Source organism: Hemiscyllium ocellatum, chromosome 6, assembly GCF_020745735.1.
Source record: "Hemiscyllium ocellatum isolate sHemOce1 chromosome 6, sHemOce1.pat.X.cur, whole genome shotgun sequence".
In the NCBI taxonomy this organism is placed as follows: domain Eukaryota; kingdom Metazoa; phylum Chordata; class Chondrichthyes; order Orectolobiformes; family Hemiscylliidae; genus Hemiscyllium; species Hemiscyllium ocellatum.
Window position 1 is genome coordinate 69,279,716 of NC_083406.1, and position 25,320 is coordinate 69,305,035.

At 42.3% G+C, this 25,320-nt stretch overlaps 1 protein-coding gene across 1 annotated transcript in view; it reads left to right on the forward strand.

The window, feature by feature from the left end:
- LOC132816934 (interleukin-1 receptor type 1-like) overlaps positions 1-25,320 on the forward strand; it is a 59,418-nt gene that overhangs the window by 21,351 nt on the left and 12,747 nt on the right. Inside the window, exons 3-6 of the mRNA XM_060826958.1 lie at positions 2,649-2,904; positions 12,713-12,896; positions 23,456-23,627; positions 24,443-24,508. Of these exons, the coding sequence (XP_060682941.1) occupies positions 2,649-2,904; positions 12,713-12,896; positions 23,456-23,627; positions 24,443-24,508 (678 nt within the window). The remainder of the gene's footprint in view (positions 1-2,648; positions 2,905-12,712; positions 12,897-23,455; positions 23,628-24,442; positions 24,509-25,320) is intronic.

The following is a 25,320-nucleotide window of genomic DNA, read 5'->3' on the forward strand; positions in this document are numbered from 1 at the left end:
TCCACTTTCTTTGGCTCCACTTATAAATTCCCTCTTTTGCCTGAGTGGACCTACGCTTCCCATAGTTACCCTCTTGTTCTTTATGTACATATAAAATACCCTGAGATTCTCATTAATCCTACTCATCAAGGACATTTCATGGCCCCTTCTTGTCTCCTATTTCCTTGTTTGTCTTATTTCCTGCTTCGTTTATATTCCTCAAGGGCCTTGCCTGGCTTCCGTTTCCTAGACCTTACATATGCTTCCTTTTTCTTTTTGATTAAACTTTCAATAGCTCTTGTCATCCAGGATTTCCAAATTTTGCCATCCTTCTTTTGTCCTCACAGGAACAGGCCCTGAATTCTGATCAGCTGGCCTTTTAAAAAAACTCCACATGTCAGATGGTTGCCCTGATCTAATTTCTCCAGTTCTTGCCTAGTAATGTTGTAATTAGCCTTGCCCTAATTTAGCACTTGCAGTGGAAGAGCAGTCTTATCCTTGTTCATAACTGTCTTAAAACTTAGAGAATTATGATCATTTTCCCAAAATGTTCCCTCCTGAAAACTTCAATCACCTGGCCAGGCTTTTTCCCAAATACGTGGCCTAGTATAGCTTCTTTCCTTATTGGGCTATTTATATTGTTTCAAACATTTTACGCATTTTGTTGCTGATTTCTAACATCTTCAGTATTGTGCTTTTATTTGAGCTAGCAAATGTCCCTGTTGTGCATGGCTTCCAGTCTGACCACTGTTGTTGGATTGTCGCAATGGCATCCATGCAATATCTAGTGCCACACCCTTCTCTCTTTCTCCCCACTCACCCATTCAACTAAGTTGCTGTTTGAACATTTTGTCACATCACACATGTAGTGAATTTCAAAGTCTACCATCAGGAATGATTTGGCAATACCGCTGCTGATCGAACTGGTCAATTCCCAAAGGATATAACTTAGAGACTGAAGCTGTGGCAGATGATGAGAGAGCCAAAAAGAGGTATAGACTTACCAATCTGCTTGTTGTGGATGCATCTGTTGATCTCTGTATCATTGCGAGGGATGATTGTAGAGTTGGAGTCCTGTACTTAGAGTCCAAAAACTGATATTCACTTTGAGGATATCTGCTATTGTTTCATGTGGCACTGCCAAAATGCTAAATAGATTTGAAATAGACCCAAGAACACAAGACTAGATATTCCTGCAGCTAGCAGTAGCATTTCTTTCAATCTTAATCTGTAACCTCATGGCCCAGCATATTCCCAACTCTACCATCAAGCTGGGAGAACCACTCTTGTTCAATGAAGAGTGTAGGACAGCATTACAGGTACAGATCAGTCACATCTAAAACTGAGATGTCATCCTGGTGAAGTGACAACACAGGACGACTTGGATGCCACCTAGTAGAAGCAGCATTTGAATGACAGCTAAGCAAACCCACAAACAACAGATCATATCTAAGTTTTGCAGCTCTGCTACATCTAATCATGAATGGTGGTGCACAATTAAACAACTAACAGGAGGCAGAGGCTTCACAAATATCACCATCCTCAACAATTGGGGAGCTTAGCATTCCAGTATGAAAGACTAGGCTGAAGCATTTGCAGTTATCTTCAGTCAGAAGTGCCAAGTGGATCCATCACGTTTGAGGTGTAAATCTGTCTTTGTATGCCTTGCTGTCTGCCACTCTTTGTATCAAAACTGTTGTATAGGAAAGCTTCCATTTTATTCTAAGAACTTCAGAAAATGGATGTGTTTGTTAGGTAGTTCTCTACTTAGAATCATACAGATGTACAGCATGGAAACAGATCCTTTGGTCCAACTCGTCCATGCCAACCAAGTATCACAACCCAATCTAGTCCCATTTGACAGCTGTTGGCCCATATCCCTCTAAACCCTTCCTATTCTTATAGTCATCCACATGCCTTTTAAATGCTGCAATTGTAACAGCTTCCACCTCTTCCTCTGGCAGCTTGTTCCATGCACGCACCATACTCTGCATCAAAAAGTTGCCCTATAGGTCCCTTTTATATCTTTTCTTTCTCACCCTAAATCTATGCCCTTTAGTTCTGGACTCCCCCACACCAGAGAAAAGACTTTGTCTATTTATCCTATCCATGCCCCTCATGATTTTATAAACCTCTATAAGGTCACCCCTCAGCCTCCAATGCTCCAAGGAAAATAACCCCGGCCTATGTAGCCTCTCCCTGTAGCTCAAATCCTCTAACCCTGGCAACATGCATGTTACTCTTTTCTGAACCCTTTCAAGTTTCTTGCCTTCTTTTGGTAAATTAATTTCAGTTGATTTTACTTACATTTAACAATGAAGAGAAACTTCAAGAAAGTGAGTGGCCAACATTTGATGGCACAATGCTGAAATGGATCTCTGATTGACATAAATTGCTGGGGAAAATTCCATCAGAATTTTGCCAGTGGGAATTGTACGTGTACAGTTCTCCCTCCTCATTAGCACTACATGTAGTTTTGCAATTCATGCAGTTTGTTTCAGTTTACTTTCAATTTCTTTTTTCAGAGCTTTACTGACTTGAAGAGATTATTTTCTTTTTGTTTTTAGATACATACAAAAAGTGATTAAGCACTTTGTCTTACAATAAATAATACGTCTGTTTTCCAGTACATTTGACTCTTGTTGCACCATCTTTATTTTTGTTTGTAGAACCATGCTTAGACAAGGGTATTGATTTAAATCGCCAGTTTGTTCTGGAAACAGAAGGAGTTGTCATTAACTGCCCAGAATTGGAGTTGGACATATCCGAGACTACACCACAGAACTACAGTGTGACGTGGTACAATAACAAAACATTTGAAGTAATTACAGCAAACAGAAAGGAAAGGATACATGTAGAGGATGGTTTGCTTTGGTTCCTCCCAGTATCATTGGAAGAAAATGGCTTCTATGTCTGTGTTGTGAGGTAAGCTTCCATCATTCTCTTTTATGTGCCGCGATGGTAAAGCTGTGCCTTCTTGGCCAATTTTCTTTCTCTGGCTTATCCTCTAAGACCATCTCTATTTGCCAGCCATTCGGATAGCATTGTGAAGGAGCATTAAGGCAGGTAAGAGCAGCAAGGGAGTGCTCAGGAATGATTTAGTGCTCTTGTAAGCTAAAGACAGTATTTACCTTACACTTTTGGCTTTAAATGTTTTGTGTTAGAGAAAAGTTTTTCTAAATTGTCTTTGTGGCCATGTACACACTGTAGAGCTTTTTTTTTAGATTAGATTAGACTTACAGTGTGGAAACAGGCCCTTCGGCCCAACAAGTCCACACCGACCCGCCGAAGCGAAACCCACCCATACCCCTACATTTACCCCTTACCTAACACTACGGGCAATTTAGCATGGCCAATTCACCTGACACGCACACCTTTGGACTGTGGGAGGAAACCGGAGCACCCGGAGGAAACCCACGCAGACACGGGGAGAACGTGCAAACTCCACACAGTCAGTCACCTGAGTCGGGAACTGAACCCGGGTCTCAGGTGCTGTGAGGCAGCAGTGCTAACCACTGTGCCACCGTGCCGCCCATACTTATACTGAAGAAACTGTTCTTATGATGGTATGATTGTGCAGTATGGAACAGACCACCACAAGCCTTGACATCTACTCTGCCAAGTACTGTAACATACCTGCAAGTATAGTGAAACTAATCTTTCAGCATTCCAGCAATCTGCTTAGTCACATTGTTTATGGCAATATTTCTATTTAATTCATTCATGGGATGTGGTATTGTTGTAGGGCAGCAATTATGTCCTACTCCTAACCTGGTTAACTGCCATCTTGAACCATTGTCACCCAGATGGTATTGTTTCATCTGTTCCGGTGGGGAGTTTGTATTTTGACATGTTGATATAGTTCTAAGTCAGGATGCTGATTGACGTAGAGGGGAACTTGCAGGCGGTGCAGCCCTTGATATGCTAGATGGAAATATTCGTGGGTTTGGAAGATGCTGACTAAAGATCTTTGGTGAATTTCTACTGTGCGTCTCGGAGATTGCACACTCTGCTTCCACTGTGCATTGGTGATGGAGAGAGTGAAAATGAAAGGCATTAGATGTGGTGCTAATCAGCAGACTGCATTCTCCAAATGGTGCCAAGCATCCTGTGTTGTTGAAGCTGTACTCACCCAAGCTAGTGGAGAGTATTCCATCACAGTCCTGAGTTGAGAAGACTTTGGGACATGAGTTACTTGACGTACAATTGTGAGCATCTAGTCTGCTTTTGTAACAACTGTATTTATGCAGTCAGTCGATTTCCCTTTCTGGTCAAGGGTAACCTCCAGGATATTGATAGTGGGGGATTTAGCAATGGAAATGCCTTTGAATGTCAAGGGATATCTTTTGGAATCTCTTTTGTTGGAAACGGTCATTGTCTGACACTTGTGTAGCATGACTATTGCTTACCACTTATTAGCCCAGGACTAGATATCATCTCAGTCTTCCTGCACGTGGACACATACTGCCTCAGTATCAGAGAAATCGTGAATAGTGCTGGACTTTGTAATTGTTGGAGAATATCCCCACATCTGACCTTATGATGGAGGGAAGGTAATTGTTGAAACTGCCGAAGGTGGTTGTGCCTAGGACACTATTCTGACGAACTCCTGCAGAGATGTCCTGAGGATAAGTTGATCAGTCTGCAACAGTCACAACCATTTTCTGATGTGCCAGAATTGACTCCTACCATTGGAAGATTTTTCTTCTGATTCTCATGGACTCCCATTTTTTTTCTAGCATTTGTTGCGCCATACCCATGCATGTTTTGCCCTGAAACCCTCCACTACATGGTCAGCAGGTAGTCCTAGCTGCTCTGTAGCCCCTTTCAGGTTTGTTATGTTGATTCAAATGCAATTGCAGCATTATCTGCTGCCATTCAGACTGTTGCCAGGATACTGAGCATTGAACTACATTAGTCACTGGCTATGGTTACATACCAGCTGAACACAGAGTGGAAGATAGTGTCATAGCAATAGTAAACCACCAACCTAGACTAATGTTTTGGTGGCAAGGGTTTGATTCTCACCATGGTAGATGGTGAAATTTGAATGCTTTAAAACCTGGAATTAAAAACTGGGCCTAAAAGTGAACATGTAATTGCTGTCATCTATTGTTTTTTCTGGTTCACTAACATTCTTTAGGAACCAAAATCTGCCAACCTTACTTGGTCTGGATTGAAAGCAGATCTGGTATACAGTTGTGGAGGAGTTGCCTTGAAGTCCTCAATGTTGACTCTGGACCTCATGAAGTCTCATGGCATCAGGTCTAGCAAGGATAAGGAAACCTCCTGCTGATTACCTAGTTACTGCCGCCATCTGTTGATGAATCACTCTCCTCCATGTTGACAACCACTTGGCAATGGCACTGAGGCTGACAAGTAGATGCAGAATGTTCTCTGGGTGGAGCATTTCAATGTCCAGTAGGAACACTGGCTTGGTAATTCCACAACTGACCAAGTTGGCTTAATCTGAAATGACATAGCTGCTCCACTGGGTCAGCAGCAGGTGGTGAGGAAACTAACAGGAGGGAAAAAAATCCACTTTACCCTGTCCTTACCAGTGTGCCTATTGTGTGAAGGCATCTATGACAGCATGAGTAGGAGTAACCACTGCAGGTTGTGGAGCTAAAGTCTAATTTTTAAATTGAGGCCACCTCAGTCGTCATACTCTTAAATGGGATAGGCTTCAACTTGAATTAGAAATTCAAAACTGACATCCACAGGCAGTGTGGTCCATCAGCAGCAGTAGAATTAAATTCAACCACAATCTGTACCCTCATGACTCAGCATGTTTCCCACTCTATCAACCTGCGTGATCACCTTGGTTTGACAGAGGCTGGAGGAAGGTATGCTCGGAGCTGCATCAGGCCTAGGTAAAGTTGAGATGACAATCTGATAAAGCTATAACACAGGGTGACTTGTATGCCAAATGGGAGAAGCGCATACTGTAGATAAAGCTAAGTAATCTCTCAACCAATGAATGAGATCTCAGCTCAGCCGTTGTGAATGGTGATAGACAATTAAGCAACAAACCAGAGGTGGAGGCACAACAACTACCTCCATCCCCCAATGATAGGAGAATCCAGCACATCAATATTAAGGAGATTCGCATCAATTTTCAACCACACGTGTGGAGTGGATGATCCATCTCAGCTTCTATGGGGATCCCCAGCATCATAGATGCCAGGCTTCAGCCATTTCAATTCATACCATGGGATATCAAGAAACGGCTCAAGATATTGGATGCTGCTAAGGCTATGGGTCTTGTCAAACTTTTGGCAATGGTGAGATGGTTCCAGTACAGCTATAACTCTGACATAGAAACATAGGAGCAGGCAAAGGCCATTCAACCCATTCATTATGTCATGGTTGATCATTGAGCTCAGTACCCTAATCCCGCTCTGCCCCATGTTCCTTAATCTTTTTAGCCCTAGGAGCTGTGTCTATCTCTTTCCTGAAAAAAAATCTAATCTGATAACGTGAAAAATGGCTAGTTATATCCTGTACCCAAATCTAGGGCAATAATTGGTCTGGTAGGAATAGTTGTTTAGATTACTTACAGTGTGGAAACAGGCCCTTCGGCCCAACAAGTCCACACCGACCCTCCGAAGAGCAACCCAATCAGACCCTTTCCCCTACATTACCCCTTCACCTAACACTACGGGCAATTTAGCATGACCAATTCACCTAACCTGCACATTTTTGGACTGTGGGAAGAAACCCACGCAGACACGGGGAGAATGTGCAAACTCCACACAGGCAGATGCCTGAGCTGGGAATTGAACCCGGGTCTCTGGCGCTGTGAGGCAGCAGTGCTAACCACTGTGCCGCCCCTATCTGTCTACTCTGGAGCAGAGCCAAAATGATGGAAAGGGTCAATGACAAGTGGCATTTGCAAAGGAATAGCCTATTTTGAGATCCTCATGATGGGTTCTGCCAAGATTCTTGGCTGTTGGGTGGCATGATGGCTCAGTGGTTAGCACTTTTTTTTATTCATTCAAAGGATGAGAGCGTCACTGGTTAGGACAGCATTTATGGCTCATCCCTAGTTGCCCGGAAGGCTAAGAGTCAGCCACATTGCTAGAGTCACATTTAGGCCAAACCAGATAAAGATTGCAGTTTTCCTCCCTATAGGACATTAATGAATCAGATGGATTTTTCCAACAATCGACAATGGTTTCATGGTCATCATCAGACTCTTAATTCCAGATTTTTATGAAATTAAAATTCCACCATCTATCATGGCGGGATTTAATCCCAGGTACTCTGAACCTTACTTGGGTCCCTGGATTACAGTTCAGTCATAATACCACGAGGCTATTAGCTCCCCACTGCTGCCTCACAGCACCTGGGATCTGGGTTCGAATTCCAGCATTGGATGACTATCTGTGTGGAGTTTGCATGGATTGCTATCCTGGGCTCCAGTTTCCCCCCTCAGTCAAGCTGGCAAGGGTTCAGAAGAGATTTACCAGGATGTTGCCAGGTATAGGAAGTTTGAGTTATAAAGAAAGGCTGGGACATTTTTCACTGGAGCGTAGGAGGTTGAGAGGCAATCTGATAGAAGTTTATAAAATAATGAGAGATATAGATGGTAGTTGAGTTTTCCCTAGGATGGGGGATTTCAAGACTAGGTGAGAGGAGAGAGATTTAAAAAAAAGACATGGGGGACAAATTTTTTACATAGAAGGTGCTTCACTATTGGAATGAACTTCCTGAGAAAGTGATGGATGTGGGTACAATTCAAAGTTCAAAAGACATTTGGATAAATATGTGAATAGGAAAGATTTGGTTTTGAAATGGGCCAGGTGCAGGCAGGTGGGACTTGTTTAGTTTGGGATTATGTTCAACATGGACTAGTTGAACAAAGATCTGTTTCCATGCTGTATGACTCCATGTAGGTTAGGTGGATTGGTCGTGCTAAATTGTCCATAGTGTCCAAGGATGTGCAGGTTAGGCAGATTAGCCATAGGAAGTGTGAGGTTACGGAGCTAGGGAAGGGTAATGCAGATTCGATGCATTGAATGGCCTCTCTTAACATGATAGGGATTCTGTGATTCTACAGCCCTACCTTTATTGCAGCCTTGGTCCAAATGTGAACAAAAGAGCCAAACTCCAAATGTAAGAGTGACACTTGAGACATCAACGCAGCATTTGACTGAGTATGACATTATGGAGTTCTAGCAAAACAGGAATCACTGTAAATCGGGGGGAAAACTTTCTGCTGGTTGGAACTCATTCCTGATGTAAGGTTTATGCTCGAAATGACAATTCTCCTGCTTCTTGGATGCTGCCTGATCGGCTGTGCTTTTCCAGCACCACACTCATTGACTCTGATCTCCAGTCCTCACTTTCTCCTGGTTGGAGTCATGCCTTACATCTCTGCAGGAGGTCCTGAGGACATTTTTTTAATCAACTTGTCCAGGAGTATCATGCTCACCACTGGAACAGTTTGGATTTGAACCCAGGCTTCCTGGCTCTGAGCTAGGGACACTGCTACTCCAACACAGAAGCTAGCACGCATCCCAGAGAATTGTTCTGATCATCCTGTTCAGAGATAGTAGTATTACACGCCACAAGAACAAATGGGGCTTGAACTAGGCCCTCCTCGTTGAGAGGTAGGGGCACTACCACAGTACCACAAGAGCTCTCAGGCAGGACTGAGGATAATTCTAGGCACCGTGATCTACCACTGTTTCATTAATGGTGTTCATCATTAGCTCAGAAGTTGGGATGTTCACACATGATTGCACCACGTACAGCAACATACGAAGCCCCACGTATACTTTTGCAGTTTGTGTCCATATGCATCAAGACCCAGACAAAATTCAGGCTCGGGTCTGATAAATGGCAAGTCACATTTGCATTAGTCAAGTGACCATCTCTAATAATAGAGAATCTAATCATATCCCATTGGTGAATGTCCCACTGCCAACGTCCTGGGAGTTACCACTGAGTAGAAAATGAACCCAATTGGCCATGTGAGTACTGTGGCCAGAAAAGGAGGCCAGACACTCAGAATTCTGCAGTAACTCTCCTTTTATCTTCCCAGTGTCTATCCACTATCAACAAGATATAGTCAGGAGTCATGGGAGACTGATTAGCAAGGTTAGATCTCATGGAATGCAGAGAGAACTAGCCATTTGGATACAGAACTGGCTCAAAGGTAGAAGACAGAGGGTGGTGGTGGAGGGTTGTTTTTCAGACTGGAGGCCTGTGACCAGTGGACTGCCACAAGGATCGGTGCTGGGTCCTCTACTTTTTGTCATTTACATAAATGATTTGGATGCGAGCATAAGAGATACAGTTAGGTTTGCAGAAGACACCAAAATTGGAGGTGCAGTGGACAGCGAAGAGGGTTACCTCAGATTACAACAGGATCTGGACCAGATGGGCCAATGGGCTGAGAAGTGGCAGATGGAATTTAATTCAGATAAATGTGAGGTGCTGCATTTTGGGAAAGCAAATCTTAGCAGGACTTACACACTTAATGGTAAGGTCCTAGGGAGTGTTGCTGAACAAAGGGACCTCGGAGTGCAGGTTCATAGCTCCCTGAAAGTGGAGTCGCAGGTAGATAGGATAGTGAAGAAGGCATTTGGCATGCTTTCCTTTATTGGTCAGAGTATTGAGTACAGGAGTTGGGAGGTCATGTTGCAGCTGTAAAGGACAGTGGTTAGGGCAATTTTAGAATATTGTGTGCAATTCTGGTCTCCTTCCTATCGAAAAGATGTTGTGAAACTTGAAAGGGTTCAGAAAAGATTTACAAGGATGTTGCCAGGGTTGGAAGATCTGAGCTATAGGGAGAGGCTGAAATAGCTGGGGCTGTTTTCCCTGGAGCGTCGGAGGCTGTGGGGTGACCTTATAGAGGTTTACAAAATTATGAGGGGCATGGATAGGATAAATAGACAAAGTATTTTCCCTGGGGTCGGGGAGTCCAGAACTAGAGGGCATAGGTTTCGGGTAAGAGGGGAAAGATATTAAAGAGACCTAAGGGGCAACTTTTTCACGCAGAGGGTGGTATGTGTATGGAATGAGCTGCCATAGGAAGTGATAGAGGCTGGTACAATTGCAACATTTAAGAGGCATTTGGATGGGTATATGAACAGGAAGGGTTTGGAGGAATATAGGCTGGGTGCTGGCAGATGGGACTAGATTGGGTTGGGATATCTGGTCGGCATGGACAAGTTGGACCGAAGGATCTTTTTCCATGCTGTACATCTCTATGACTCTGAGTGTGATAGAATACTCTGCATTTGCCTAGATGAATACATCTCCAAAAAACTGAGGAAGCTTGACACCATCCAGGACAAAGCAAGCTGCATGATTGCTACTGCCCCTAATGTTCAATACTTCTACGATTGACATACAGTCTGTATTGTGTACAAAGTCTACTGCAGAAACTCAACGAGGTTTCTTACAAGCACCTTCCAAACCCACAACCTTCACCTCCTAGATAGGTGAGGGCAGATTCTTCGAGGACGTAACAAAAAAGACTGAGGGCAGAGTGGTAGACATTATCTACATGGACTTCATTAAAGCCTTTGACAAGATTCCACATGTAGTGTGATGAGTAAAATTTGGTCACATGGGATTCAGGGAGAGCACATCAATTGGACACAAATTTAGCTTGATGTTAGGAGACAGAGGGTGATGGTGGAGAGTTGTTTTTCTGACTGTGTCCAGTGGTGTATCATAGGGATGAGTGTTGTGTTCACTTGTTTGTTATTTATATGAATGATTTGGATGAGAATTTAGGAGGCATTGTTAGTAAGTTTGTGGATGACTCCAAACTTGGTGGTATAATTGATATTGAAGAAGGTAATCTAAGATTGCAAAGGGATCTTGATTAATTGGACCAATGGATTGGGGAGTGGCAGTTGAAGTTTAATTTGAGTAAATACAAGATATTGCATTTTGGTAAAACAAACAAGAGCAGAACTTACACAGTTAATGGAAGGGCCCTGAGTAGTATGTTGAACAGAGAGACTTGCGGTTCAGGTATATAATTCTTTGAAAGTTGTGTCATAGGTAGTCAAGGTTGTTAAGAAGATGTTTAGCACGCTTGCCTTCATTACATTGAGTATAAGAGTTGGGATGCCATGTTGAAGTTGTAAATGACATTGGTGAGGGCACTTCTGGAGTATTGTGATAGTTCTGATCGTCATGCTATAGGAAGGATATTATTAAATTGGAGAGGATTTATAAGATTTACCAGGAAATTGTTTGGATTGGGGTGGGGTGTGGAAGGGGTTGTGTTATGAGGTGACTCTGGCGCATAAGAAGCTGAAGGATTGCCTTATGAACGTTTATATGCCACGATGTGGGGCATAGATAAGGTGAATAGTAAAGGTGGGTAAGTTAAAATTATAGCCCCTAGGTTTGAAAGTGAAAGGAGAAGAATTTAAAAGGGACCTGAGGGGCACCTATTTTACATGGGGTAGTTTATACATGGAATTAATTGCCAGAGGAAGGGGTAGATGAAGGTACAGTTACAACATTTAAAAGATACTTGGACACATACAAGGATAGGAGAGGTTTAGAGGGAAATGGGCCAAACGTGGGTAAGTGGGCATGGTTTATTTGGGAAACCTGGTCAGCATGAACGAGAGGGACTGAAGGGTCAGCTTCTGTATGCCAGTTCCGTATGGCTGTTGATCTATGGGAACCTCTACAGTGTGGGGACAGGTCCTTTGGCCCAACAAGTCCACATCGACTTTCAGAGTATCCGGGTCCCTGGTGCTGTGAGGCAGCAGTGCTAACCACTGAGCCACCGTGCCAACCCAAACTCACAATCCTAACCTGGCACAATATCACTGATTAATTGTTTGCTGGGTTTAAATCCTTGAACTCCCTCTCTAAAGGTACTGAGTGTGTCCTCATGCTGCAAAGACTCCAACAGTTCACCTCATCAAGGGCAATCAGGGATGAGCAATAAATGCTTGCTTAACCAGCCGTGCCACACCCATGAACGAACAATGGAAGTCCCTTTTTGTTCCATTAACTGGAAAACTTGTCCTATGATGTTGCAAAGTGATATGTATACAGTGAGTTTCCCCAAGTAGAGGCCTGGAATCATGCACCCCTGCTTGCTTCTGGTGAAAGAGTGAAATCTGGTCTGCTGTCTGTTGAATGGAGTGTCTCAGTGATCTATCTTATGCAACACTGGACAGCGAAATGTTACAAAATCTCCAGCTCCCGCCTGGAATTGCCAGGCAGGCACAAAATCATTACTTGGGTCCCGTTCCCAGGCAAAGGTACTACGATCCTTGCTATCGTGCAAAGTTGATGCTTAGAATTAGAGCCCTTCAACTGCTGTAAAATATGATTGTGTTTTATCACTTCTTTCCGGAACGTATTGTTGAAAAATAAGTGCATGTTTTACATACTTTCTCCTTTAGCAATTCAAGTAAAATATTTTGTGTTGAAAAGGGGCTAGTTAGCCCAGTTGGCTGCATGGCTGGTTTGCAATGCAGATTAATGGTGACAAGGTGTGGTTAATTTCTGTACTGGCTGAGATTACCAATAAACTCCCATGTTCTTGACCTCACCCCTCATCTGAGGCATGGTAACCCTCTGGTTAACTCACCACCAGTCTTGTTGTCTAGTGAGGGAGTAGCTCTATGGTCCTCTGAGACTATAGCAACTTTGCCTTTGTCTTTAGTATAAACAACCCACCAAAACGTTAATGATTTCATGTATTAAAACCATTCTAACATTTCATTCACTTTACTTGCAGGTATCCAACATCTTGTGTCAAAATAGCTGTTTCATTAACAGTCACTAACTCTACCAGTGCATCGTGCTTCCAGAATAGATTTTCCTACGCAAGGACTTCATTTTCGAGGATTTCTAGAAGACTTCCTTGTCCAGAGATCAGCAATTATATAACCTCAGATGGATTTGAACTAACTTGGTATAAGGTAAAGAAACTATATCATAGTACCTTTATACTTTATATTCTCTAGTTTACTGATGTAAGGTGCTGCATCACCTAAAGCAATTTAGGTGGGCTGGATTATTCACCACTTGCCTGGATGAGTGCAGCTCACCCTTCCGGGAGCTAGCAACCTGCTTGATCACCCTCTTTAACTTTTCACTCCCTCCACCACCATTGAATGATGCTCGCAGTGTGTGCCAGTCTACAAGATGCACCAACACTCTTCCAACAAAACCTTGCAAATTGGATGTCTCTCATCAAGAAGAGGAAGGGCCTCAGGTGACTGAGAATGTCGCTGCTCACAAGGTCTCCTCCAAACTGCATACAGTCCTGCTTTTAAACTAAGGCCTGGGTCTCTGCTACTGAGGCAGCTCCTCAGAGCTAGAAAATCTCGGCAGGAGCTCTGTCCTAGGGAGGGGAGAGCAGGTTGGGGTCAGGCTTGTCATTCCTGGCTGCAGATTGGTGGTGGCCACAAAATCTGCCACATGATGAGGCAGATTGCTTTAAAAAGTCTAGCTCAGTTCTCGGGGACATTGCCTAAGTTATTTTGTTAAATACTTGGTCCTGTAGGCCTCAGTCCTCACATTGATTCACAGCCCCACATCATGGCATTGTGGTGATGTCACTGGAACAGCTATGGGGACGTAGGTTCAAATCTGACCACGGCAGCTGGTAGAACTTGAATTTAATTAAGGTATTGAATCAATTATTCATTTCAGTTGTTTCAGTGAATCTCTCTTTGATTATCATAAACATGCTCTTGGGTTACCAATGCCTTACAGGGCAGGAAATCTATCATCCTTGTCTGACCTGATCTACGTATGACTCTAAAGCTGCTTGTAGTGATGTAGTTGGCTCTTGATGACCCTCTGAAATGGCCCTTCAAGTCATTCACCTCAAGGGTAGTTAGCAATGTGCTGTCTTGGTGACACACACAAGTCATGAAGTAATAAAGAATAATAAAACACCTCTCTTTCTTGTATCCTGTGCACCACCACATGTCCGTCATGCTAAGTCACCCAGAATCTAATGTGGCAGATCTCAGGAGCTATGCTGAAATGCAATAAAGCTCTACATATTTATTACAGACATCAGTATATTTTTTTAAAAATAACTTTTCATTAGAAAATCATCTTCAATGCATTTTGATCCCCTGAAGTACTTAATCTGCTTAAAAAAAATAAGCATTTGGATTCATAACCCGCATAAAAGATTGCTAACTTTTTAATAACCCTTAAAGCTGTTAATCAAACTCTGAACCCATTGTGATAATTGGTATGTGTGGAAATCTCTCATGTAGCAATAATACTATAATCTTATTCAAAGAGTTATATAAACGTACAGCTATTGAAACCAAAAGCACAGATTTCTTTACAAATCAGACTCAGGCAGAGTATCTTTTAATTTAAAAAAAAGCGTATCAAGCTTGGCTGTTCTACAGCCTATATCTGCCATTTATGAGCATTGATCTCTGCTGTAAAAGAAAGTAACATGCACATCATGAGATAAGACCTCTACTACAGCAAATGTTAGTTCTGTTTCAACTCCACACTGCTGTGAAATAGACCTGCTGAGTTTGGGTTTCTTGCATTTGTCTGCTCTGACTGCCCCCTTCCCATTACTAGGAGCTGTCTGACCTGGTGGTACGACTTCCAAGTCTGGGTCCTGTCTGCCATTTTAAATCGCTCCTGAAATCTCCACAAAAAATTCATTTAAAAAAAACCAAAAAGGCTTGTATTTCTTCTGTCACTATTGCTGAGTCAAACTCCAAGCATCTCCATCCCTAACTCTCCTCAGGTTGTCAGAATTGATTGTGGTGGTTCACAAGGCAGCTTATCATGAACTTCTGAAAGGCAGTTGGGAGTGGGCAATAAATGCCAGTTACACTAAAAATGTTCAAGCCTATATTTTTTCTCAAAAAGGAAGCATACCTTTATAGCTGTGCTGAGAATACACTGAAACAGAACTCTGACAAGTACACTAATTAGACTTACAATGGACATGTTCCCGTTTTCGCATGTGGAAAGTCCCTGTTTGAACTGGCACAAGGAAGTACATAACATGTGTGAGAAAATGGTCTTTATTGTGTTTCTTGTCATTTAGTCTGATTTAAAAAATAATCAGACAGCAACATTAAACTCTGGCATTCAAAATAGAGGACCAAAAGGATGATGCGAAGAAAAATGACTCTGGAAGCATTCTGTGTCCACTTTAAAGTCATAGAGCTGTACAGCACAGAAACAGAACTGGCCCTTCAAGTCATTCACCTCAAGGATAGTTAGCAATGTGCTGTCTTGGTGACACACATGAGTCATGAAGTAATAAAGAATAATAAAACACCTCTCTTTCTTGTATCCTGTGCACCACCACATGTCTGTCATGCTAAGTCACCCAGAATCTAATGTGGCAGATCTCAGGAGCTATGCTGAAATGCAATAAAGCTCTACATATTTATTACAGACATCAGTATTTTTTTTAAAAATAACTTTTCATTAGAAAATCTTCTTCAATGCATTTTGATCCCCTGAAGTACTTAATCTGCTTAAAAAAAAATAAGCATTTGGATTCATAACCCGTATAAAAGATTGCTAACTTTTTAATAACCCTTAAAGCTGTTAGTCAAACTCTGAACCGATTGTGATAATTGGTATGTGTGTCCAACTCCTCTGTACCAACCGGATATTTCCAATCCAATCCAGTCTCACCTGTCAGCACACAGCCCATAGCCCTCCAAACCCTTCCTATTCATATACCCATCCAGATGCCTTTTAAATGTTGCAATTGTACCAGCCTCCACTACTTGCGCTGGCAGCTCATTCCATACACGTACCACCCTCTGTGTGAAAAAGTTGCCCCTTAGGTCTCTTTTATATCTTTCCCCTCTCACTCTAAACCTATGCCTTCTAGTTATGGTCTCCCCCACCCCAGGGAAAAGACCTTGCCCATTTACCCTATCCATGCCCCTCATGATTTTGTAAACCTCTATAAGGTCACCTGTCATCCTTCAACGCTCCAGGGAAAACAGTCCTAGCCTATTCAATGTCTCCCTATGGCTCAAATCCTCCAACCCTGGCAACATCCTTGTAAATCTTTTCTGAATCCTTTCAAGTTTCACAACATCTTTCCAGTAGGAAGGAGACCAGAATTGCGCACAATATTCCAACAGTGGCCTAACTAATGTCCTGTGCAACCACTACATGACTTCCCACTCCTGTACTCAATCCTGTGACCAATGAAGGAAAGCATACCAAATGCCTCCTTCACTATCCTATCAACCTGCGATTCCACTTTCAAGGAGCTATGAACCTGAAGTCCCACGTCTCTTTGTTCAGCAACACTCCCGAGGATCTTACCATTAAGTGTATAAGTCCTACTAAGATTTGCTTTCCCAAAATGCAGCACTTCACATTGATTTAAATTAAACTCCATCTGCCACTTGTCAGCCTGCCAGCACTTGGCCCATACCCTATTCTTGGGCCTCTGCTCTTTGTAGTTTTTGTAAATGACTTGGATGAGGAGATGGAGGGTTAGGTTAGTAAATTTGCAGATGAGACAAAGATTGGAGGTGCCGTCGATAGTATCGAGGGCTATTGCAGGCTGCAGCGTGACATACACAGGATGCAGAGCTGGGCTGAGAAATGGCAGATGGAGTTCAATCTGGATAAATGTGAAGTGATGCATTTCGGAAGGTCGAACTTGAATGATGAATATAGGATTAAAAGACAGGATTCTTGAAAGTGTGGAGGAACAGAGGGATCTGGGTGTACAAGTACATATATCCCTCAAAGTTGCTACCCAAGTGGATAGGGTTGTTAAGAAAGCATACGGTGTTTTGGCTTTCGTTAACAGGGGGAATTGAGTTTAAGAGCCGTGAGGTTTTGCTACAGCTCTACAAGTCCCTGCTGAGACCACACTTGGAATATTGTGTCCAGTTCTAGTCGCCCTATTATAGGAAAGGTACAGAGGCTTTGGAGAGGGGTGCAAAGAAGGTTTACCAGGATGCTGCCTGGACTGGAGGGCTTGCCTTATGAAGAAAGGTTGAAAAAGCTCAGACTTTTCTCTCTGGAGAGAAGGAGGAAGTGAGGAGACCTGATCGAGGTATACAAGTTAGTGAGAGGAATGGATAGAGTCAATAGCCAGAGACTCTTCCCCCGGGCAGGATTGACAGGTACGAGGGGTCATAGTTTTAAGATATTAGGGGAAAGGTATAAAGGAGACATCAGAGGTAGGTTCTTTACGCAGAGAGTTGTGAATGCATGGAATGTGTTGCCAGCAGTGGCAGTGGAAGCAGAGTGATTGGGGACATTTAAGCGACTGCTGGACATGCACCGGGATAGCAGTGAGTTGAGGGGTGTGTAGGTCAAGTTATTATATTTTACATTAGGATTAAATCTCGACACAACATTGTGGGCCAAGGGCCTGTTCTGTGCTGTACTTTTCTATGTACTATCCCTTAACCCTTCTTATTCATATACCTATCTAGATGCCTTATGATGCTGCAATTGTACCAGCCCCCACCACTTGCTTTGTCAGCTCGTTCCATACACGTACCACCCTTTGAATGAAACTTTGCCCCTTAGGTCCGTTTTATATCTTTCCTCTCTCATCCGAAACCTGTGCCCTCTAGTTCTGGACACCCCCACCCCAGTGAAAAGACTTTGTCTGTTGATCCTATCCATGCCCCTCATGATTTTGTAAACCTCTATAAGGTCACCCCTCAGCCTCTGATGATCCAGGAAAAACGGCCTCAGTCTATTCAACCTCTCCCTATAGCTCAAATCTTCCAACTCTGGCAACATCCTTGTAAATTTTTTCTGAACCCTTTCGAGTTTCACAACATCCTTCCAATAGGAGGAAAACCAGAATTGCATGCAGTATTCCAAAAGTGGCCGAACCAATGTCCTGTGCAGTTGCAACATGACCTACCAACTCCTATACTCAAAGGGAAACATACCAAACGCCGCCTTCACTATCCTATCTAGCTGCAACTCCACTTCCAAGGAACTATGAACCTGCACTCCAAGGTCACTTTTTATTCAGCAATACCCCCAGGGCCTTACTATTCAGTGTATAAGTCCTGCTCTGATTTGCTTTGTCAAAATGCAGCATCTTGCATTTATCTAAATTAAGCTCCATCTGCCACTCCTCAGCTCATTGGCCTGTCTGATCAAGATCCCTTTGTAATTTGAGGTAACCTTCTTCGCTGTCCACAACGCCTCCAATTTTGATGTCATCTGCAAACTTGTTAACTACACCTCTTAAACTCACATCTAAACCATTTATATAAATGACAAAAAGCAATGGTCCCATTACCGATCCTTGTGGCACTCCACTGGTCACAGTCTGAAAAGCAACCCTCCGCCACCACCCTTTATCTTCCAACATTGAACCAGTTCTGTATCTAAATGGTTAGTTCTCCCTGTATTCCATGAGATCTAAACTTGTCGAATGAATAGATCTCAACTACTGCTCTGCCCTCAACAATCTTCTTTGTTACTTCTTCGAAAAACTCAACCAAGTTTGTGAAACTTGATTTCCCATGCACAAAGCCATGCTGACTATCCCTAATCAGTTCTTGCCTTTCCAAATACATGTAAATCCTGTCCCTCCGGATTCCCTCCAGAAAAGTGCCTATCACCAGTGTCAGACTCACTAGTCTGTAGTTCCCTGACTTTTCCTTACCACCTTTCTTAGATAATGTTACCACATTAGCCAACCTCCAGTCTTCTGGTACCTCACTTGTGACAATTGATGATACAAATATCTCAGCAGGGGGCCCAGCGATCATTTCCCTAACTTGCCACAGAGTTTTAGGATACACCTGACTAGGTCCTGGGGATTTATCTACCTTTATGCATTTCAAGACATCCAGCACCACCTCTGCTGTAATATGGACATTTTCCAAGATATCACTATTTATTTCCTCATGTTCTCTATCTTCCATATCCTTCTCCACAGTAAACACTGATGCAAAATACTAGCTTAGTATCTTCCCTTCCACACATAGGTGGCCTTGCTGATCTTTAAGAGACCCTATTCTCTCTCTCGAGTTATCCTATCATCCTTAATGTATTTGTAGAATCCCTTTGCTTTTTCCTTAACCCTGTTTGGCAAACTCTGACCTGTCCCTTTTTTGCCCTCCTGATTTCCCTCTTAAGTATACTCCAACTGTCTTTATACTCTTCTAAGGATTCACTCAATCTCTGCTGTCTATACCTGACATATGCTTCCTTCTTATTTTTAACCAAAACCTCAATTTCTCTCATCATCCAGCGTTCCTTACACCTACCAGCCTTTTCTTTCACCCTAACAGGAATATACTGTCTCTGGACTCTCGTTATTTCACTTCTGAAGGCTTTCCATTTTTCAGCCATCCCTTGACCTGTGAACATCTGCCCCCAATCAGCTCTTGAAAGTTTTTACCTAATTCCATCAAAATTAGCCTTTCTCCAATTTAGAACTTCAATTTTTAGATCTGGTCAATCCTTTTCTGTCACTGTTTTGATACTAATAGATTTATGGTTGCTCTCTAACTAAACCACTAATACTATGGTAGTCCTAGTCTGTATTTGGAAAATTAAAATCCCTTCCAATAACCACCGTATTATTCTTACAGATAACTGAAATTTCCCCACCGCCCCGTGGCCCAATATTTCAACTCCCAATCCCACTCTGCCGAGGACGGCAAGTCCTGGGCCTCCTCCACCACTGCTCCCTCACCACTCGACGCCTGGAGGAAGAATGCCTTATCTTCCACCTCGGAGCACTTCAACCCCAGGGCATCAATGTGAACTTCACCAGTTCCCTCAATTCCTCTCCCCCCCCCCACCCCCCCCACCTTACCCCATTTCCAACCTTCCAGCTCAATACCATCCTCATGACCTATCCTACCTGCCAATCTTCCTTCCCACATATCCGTTCCACCCTCCTCTCTGACCTATCACCTTCATCCCCAACCCCATCCACCTATTGTGCTCTTTGCTACTTTCTCCCCAGCCCCACCCACCTCCCATTTATCTCTCCAACCTGGAGGCTCCCTGCCTTCATCCCTGATGAAGGGCTTTTGCCCAAAACATCAATTTTCCTGCTCCTCATTGCTGCCTGACCTGCTGTGCTTTTCCAGCACCACTCTAATCTAGACACAGAAAACTCCTGCAGTACCTGCCTACCTCTCCTACTTTTCCTGGAATTAACCCATCTGCCTGACTGTATCTGCAGCTTTTCTCCCATCCTGTAACTTCCATCAATCACATTCCCTTGCTCTTGTAAATCACTCATTGCCTCTAAATGTCACTCAACAGATCCATTCAATCTGATAGGATATGAAAGACTTTTATTGCAGACAAGTCTAAACTCCCACATCCCAACAAGAAGAGCATATCACTCTATTGAAGGCCATTTTTACTCCTTCACAACCTACAGACTCAGAAAATAGTGCCGTGTTAAAACACTGCTCCAGGCTAACTTTATACTTATGGCTTATATTTTTAAAAATTTAATCAAGAGACAGATCTCAATAAAACATGTAATCAAGAAAGAACCCACTCTACACACTATTGTAGATTTACAACAAGGCTACACTTAAAGACTATGCATTTATCTGTTTCTGTACTGTGACCTCTTCCATACAGGTTCCTCCAAGGTCAGCTGTGAATTTTTAAATATTTCCTAGACGCAGTCAGATGTCCAGAGATGCATGAATTCAAACACCAAAGTCAATACCTGCGCAGATTCACTGCTGTGTCAGTTAGCAGTGTGGGTTTATCTCTTTCTCCTTCTCTCTCACTGACCGTGTGCTGCCTTTTGTCTGTCCTTCTCCCTTTTTAAAGTGCTGTTTTTTGACTGTTTTGGAACTTGGGAGAAAAAAATGCAAAAGCATATAAAATAGTAATTGTTGCTCCTCGAATTTGAGGAAATTACATCCAACACCTAAAATACCTCAAAAAGGAGCAGCCTGTTACAGCCACAATTTTAAATGAGGACTGAAACAAGTGAGCAGTAATCCCAATCAAAGGTTTATGGGCGGCACGGTGGCACAGTGGTTAGCACTGCTACCTCACAGCGCCAGAGACCTGAGTTCAATTCCTGCCTCAGGCGACTCTCTGTGTGGAGTTTGCATGTTCCTCCGGGTGCTCCAGTTTCTTTCCACAATCCAAAAATGTGCAGTTAGGTGAATTGGCCAGGCTAAATTACCCATAGTGTTAGGTGAAGGGGTAAATGTAGGGGAATGGGTCTGGGTGGGTTACGTTTCGGCGGGTCGGTGTGGACTTGTTGGGCCGAAGGATCTGTTTCTACACTGTTAGTAATCTAATCTAAGAAAGGTGAGAGACCACATAAATATCCAAAAAGGGGGTCGTTACGCAATGAGATGTGTTTCACAGAAGAAAAGCTGAAGTAATAGGAGCCCCTGAGTTAAACCCCTTTGCTTCATCCTTCAATGGTAGCCTACATCTCTTAGTTCCCTTTGCAGCCACTTCCATTAGGCGGAATGTGAGGCCTATTTATTAATGTCTGCAGAGGAGTACTTGGAAAACTTTGCAGGAATGATTTTTGTACAATAGGGAAAGCATTAAAAGCAGCTCCTAGTGCTGCAAAATGTTCTTTTCATATTGCTAGTTCATCTGCATTGTCTTCTCCTTCAGCTTCCCTTTATCTCTTCACCCCTCTTTCAGTGCAGTGGTTGTGGGAGGAAACTGGAGCAGTCTTTGTACAGGAAGAATGTGCAAACTCCGTACAGTTGCCCAAGGCTGAAATCGAACCTGCATCCTTAGTGCTGCAAGGCAGCAGTACTCACCACTATATCACAATACAAGCCATGATGTGTGCTGTGTGGCAGCACCTTCTCAACCATTCCTCTGAAGTATTCCAGCAAGGACCAGCCATTTGAGCTTTGTGTTGGTGCAATCACTGATTGACCATCCTGCAGTTCAGTTATTGTTAAAGAATAGACAGCACAATTTCCAAAGTCCATCTAGTCTAAAATTTAAAATCCATAAATAGCCAAGGGCCTGTGTTGTAAGTACATGCCACTGAATGTTTTGTGGACTTTTGGGGTCTCAACTGGATGCGAGTGAGGTGAAGACTATTCTAACTGACCTTCAGCTGATGTAATGGTTCTTTCTTCCCCATCTTTTATAGTTTCTCCACCCAAGAACTCCAAGGCTCCTTCTGCGTGAGTGGGTTGAGGTTTGGGGCATCATTTCTTTGTGGCCAATCTTTCTCTGTTGATATTGACTTTGGTTGATGTGGATAGCAGTCAAGCCTAGGTAATGACATGAACACCATATAATAAAGGGAGAATGAACTAAACCATTCCATATTACACGAGAGTATTAGTGGCGTGAACGCAGAAAAAGAAATGACGGAGGCGTTGGGTGGATTATTGGAAGTTACAAAAACAATTTCAGCCTGTGGACCATTGTGGTGAACTGTAAAACATGTATACACAACAATGGGAAAAAGAAGTTCACCGTCTACTTGAAAGACATGCTTGGTCCCTTTTTCATCTTATGAGAGCTGGTGAGGTCATGGAATTTATTGTGGCACAGTTGTTGCTATAGAATTGGAACTGGCCTGCCTGCTTGCTGTGTTGCTGTCTGTGCAACTTCGTTGTGCCAAAGTATTGATTTCCCCCTCTGCTTGCATTAACAAAAAACGTTTCATTGTCACACCTTTGCTTGTGGGTGTTGTTTTGCCTTAAATTTCTAGCACCTGAATATTGCCTGACTTCACTCTTCTGAGTTCATCTGCTATTGAAACCTTTATTCAAGCCTTTCTTAGATCTAGGCTTAAATCAAACATGTAGTCATCAAAAAATCTGCTATTGCATTTTAACTCTCAGCGGGTCACATTTCCATTCTCCTATTTCATCTGTGCATTAGCTACCGGTCAAACACATCTTAAGTTGAAAATTCTCATCCTGCTTCTCAAATCCATTCATAGCTTTTAGCCGCCCACTCTCTGTGATCTACTCTTGATCTGCAGTCCTCTGAAACTTCTGCACTCCTCAGATTTTGGCTTCTTTATAATTTCTTAAATTTTGGGTGGCTGAGCCTTCAGATGTGAGAGCCCCGAGTTCTGGGACTTGCCTCCCTTCAACTCTCTGCCTCTCTGTCCTACTTCAATGAATCCCTGAAAACCGAGCACTTTGTTTAAGCTTTTGATCATCTGACCTAATAACTGCTTACGTAACTCAGTCACATACTTAATAGGCTTGTGAAGCACTCGGAATGTTTCATTGCTTTAAAGATACTTTACAAATATGAGTTGTTTATATAAATTGTTCAGATGACTTCTGCTAAGCCTTTCTCAGTGCAAGTGCATTTTACAATTCCTGCTGTGTTATTTTTAAAGGGAAACAATATCCACCCTAACAAGAACAATCACTTAATGACTAGGATTTCAGATCAATTCGAGATTAACAAAAGGGAGGCACACATTTTGGCCTGCCGTTTGTCCACACAGTGTGTCTGTCACCCCCAGGGCATCTGGATTTGTGAGCTTTGACTGTATCATTGTAATTGTGAATGACTTTATTTTTAGGATTGTAAACCTCTTTCAAATGGAGAAAAATATAAGTTCTATAAAAATGACCAGTACCTCACTATAACAAATGTGCAGCCATCGGATGGAGGAATCTACGTCTGTGAACTGCAGTTTGTGCATGATGGTTTACAGTACAGAACAGCAAGAACCATTGATTTTGATATTAAAGGTAAGTTTGTGTTCCAAGGCAATATCTGCTTGTCTTGGATAAGTCATGTGGAATTTCTGAGTGAAAGTATTATGTTGTTATGATTTGATGGTATATTGGCTGTAAACTTTCAAATATTTTTAGCTTCTCATTCTTTTAGAATTAATCTTGATTACTTGCAAAGCAAATTATAAGCATTAACAGACTAAGCATCAGTTGCACACAACAGCATTTTTGCATGACTGCCAACTACATCAGCATGACGGCACCCTTCAAATCCTACACATACCTTTGGTATGCCTCTAAAAGTTGCTCTGCTAGGAAATTGCAAAGATGGCAACACTAACAACTACATTTTTTTTCCTCCCAAGACTAGATACTTCAGCGTTTCATTTGTTCTTTATTGAAGGTCACAAATGATTGCTAAATCAGAACAAAAACGTGCATGTTCTTATGTGAGAAAAGCTGTCTGATCTCTTTCACAAATATTTAAAATTCTAGAAAGCCCAAACAATTTAATGGATCACAAATGCTTTTGAAACCTGTTAAAAAGGAAGTTAATCATTGGATGACAAATGATGGACTCCAGACTATTTGTTTAACAAAAACAATAACACCATCTAGTGCAATAGATTAGCTATTTATCACCAGTTCATACCTTTCTGATATTCTTGTTATAGCATAGTGGAATATTGAAAGATGTATTTTTCATTTATGTCCACAAAGTGTAAAATAAAGCTTTTTGCTGCTGCTTATATATGCTGATTACCAATCGAGCATAGTTGTACCAAATTTTCCTTGATCGTTTTGCTAAAAGGATGTTGTTGTTTCTACAGGCTGTAAAGCTGGTATTGGCCCAAATATTATACAACCAAAAAATGGTACAATTGAGCTTGAACCTGGTAAGTACTTTTTGAGAAATAGACAAAGCTACTTTTTTGTCACACATCATGGCTATCTACTCCTCATCTAACTTCTTCCTCATGCCTTTCTCCTACTCCTAGAGAAAGCATGGATTGAATACTTATTCTTATAATAGTCTATAACTTAAAATTCCTGCTGATCATGACCATAGTCCAGGAGTGGATGATTATCAGGAAAACTCTGGGGATGACTTGTCAAAAGATTTTCCCATGACTGGCAAAACAGTAGATGTTCATTCTTTTAGTTTGATAGAGCAAAGTGTTTTAGGTGCATGTTGGTGTCCTGTACCCTGATTGATCAGAGTTGAAGAAATTAATGTTTTTTAAGGTAATGTTTGGAGGTGCTGTGCAACATCTCTTCCAATAACTTTGCCAGGTAGCTTGAATTGATGTTTTTCTATTCATGCATGGGGTGTGGGCATTGCTGTCTGGTTGATTATTCATTGCCCATCTCTAGTCACTGTTGAGAAGGTGGCTATGAGTCGCCTTATTGAATTGCTGCAATTCATTTGCTGTAGATAGACCAACAATGCTGTTACTGAGAGAGTTGCAGAATTTTGACCCAGCATAATCAAAGAAATGGCAATACATATCAAAGTCAGGATAGTGTGTTATTATAAATGGTAGTGGTTGTGTATTTGGAAGATGCTATCTGAGGAGCTTTATTGAATTTCTACAGTGCATCTTGTAGATGGTACACACTTACTAGCGGTGCTGATGGAGGGGGTGAATATTTGTGAGATGATGCTAATTGTTGAGTACCTAAAAACTTGGCTTTTTTATTTCCATCA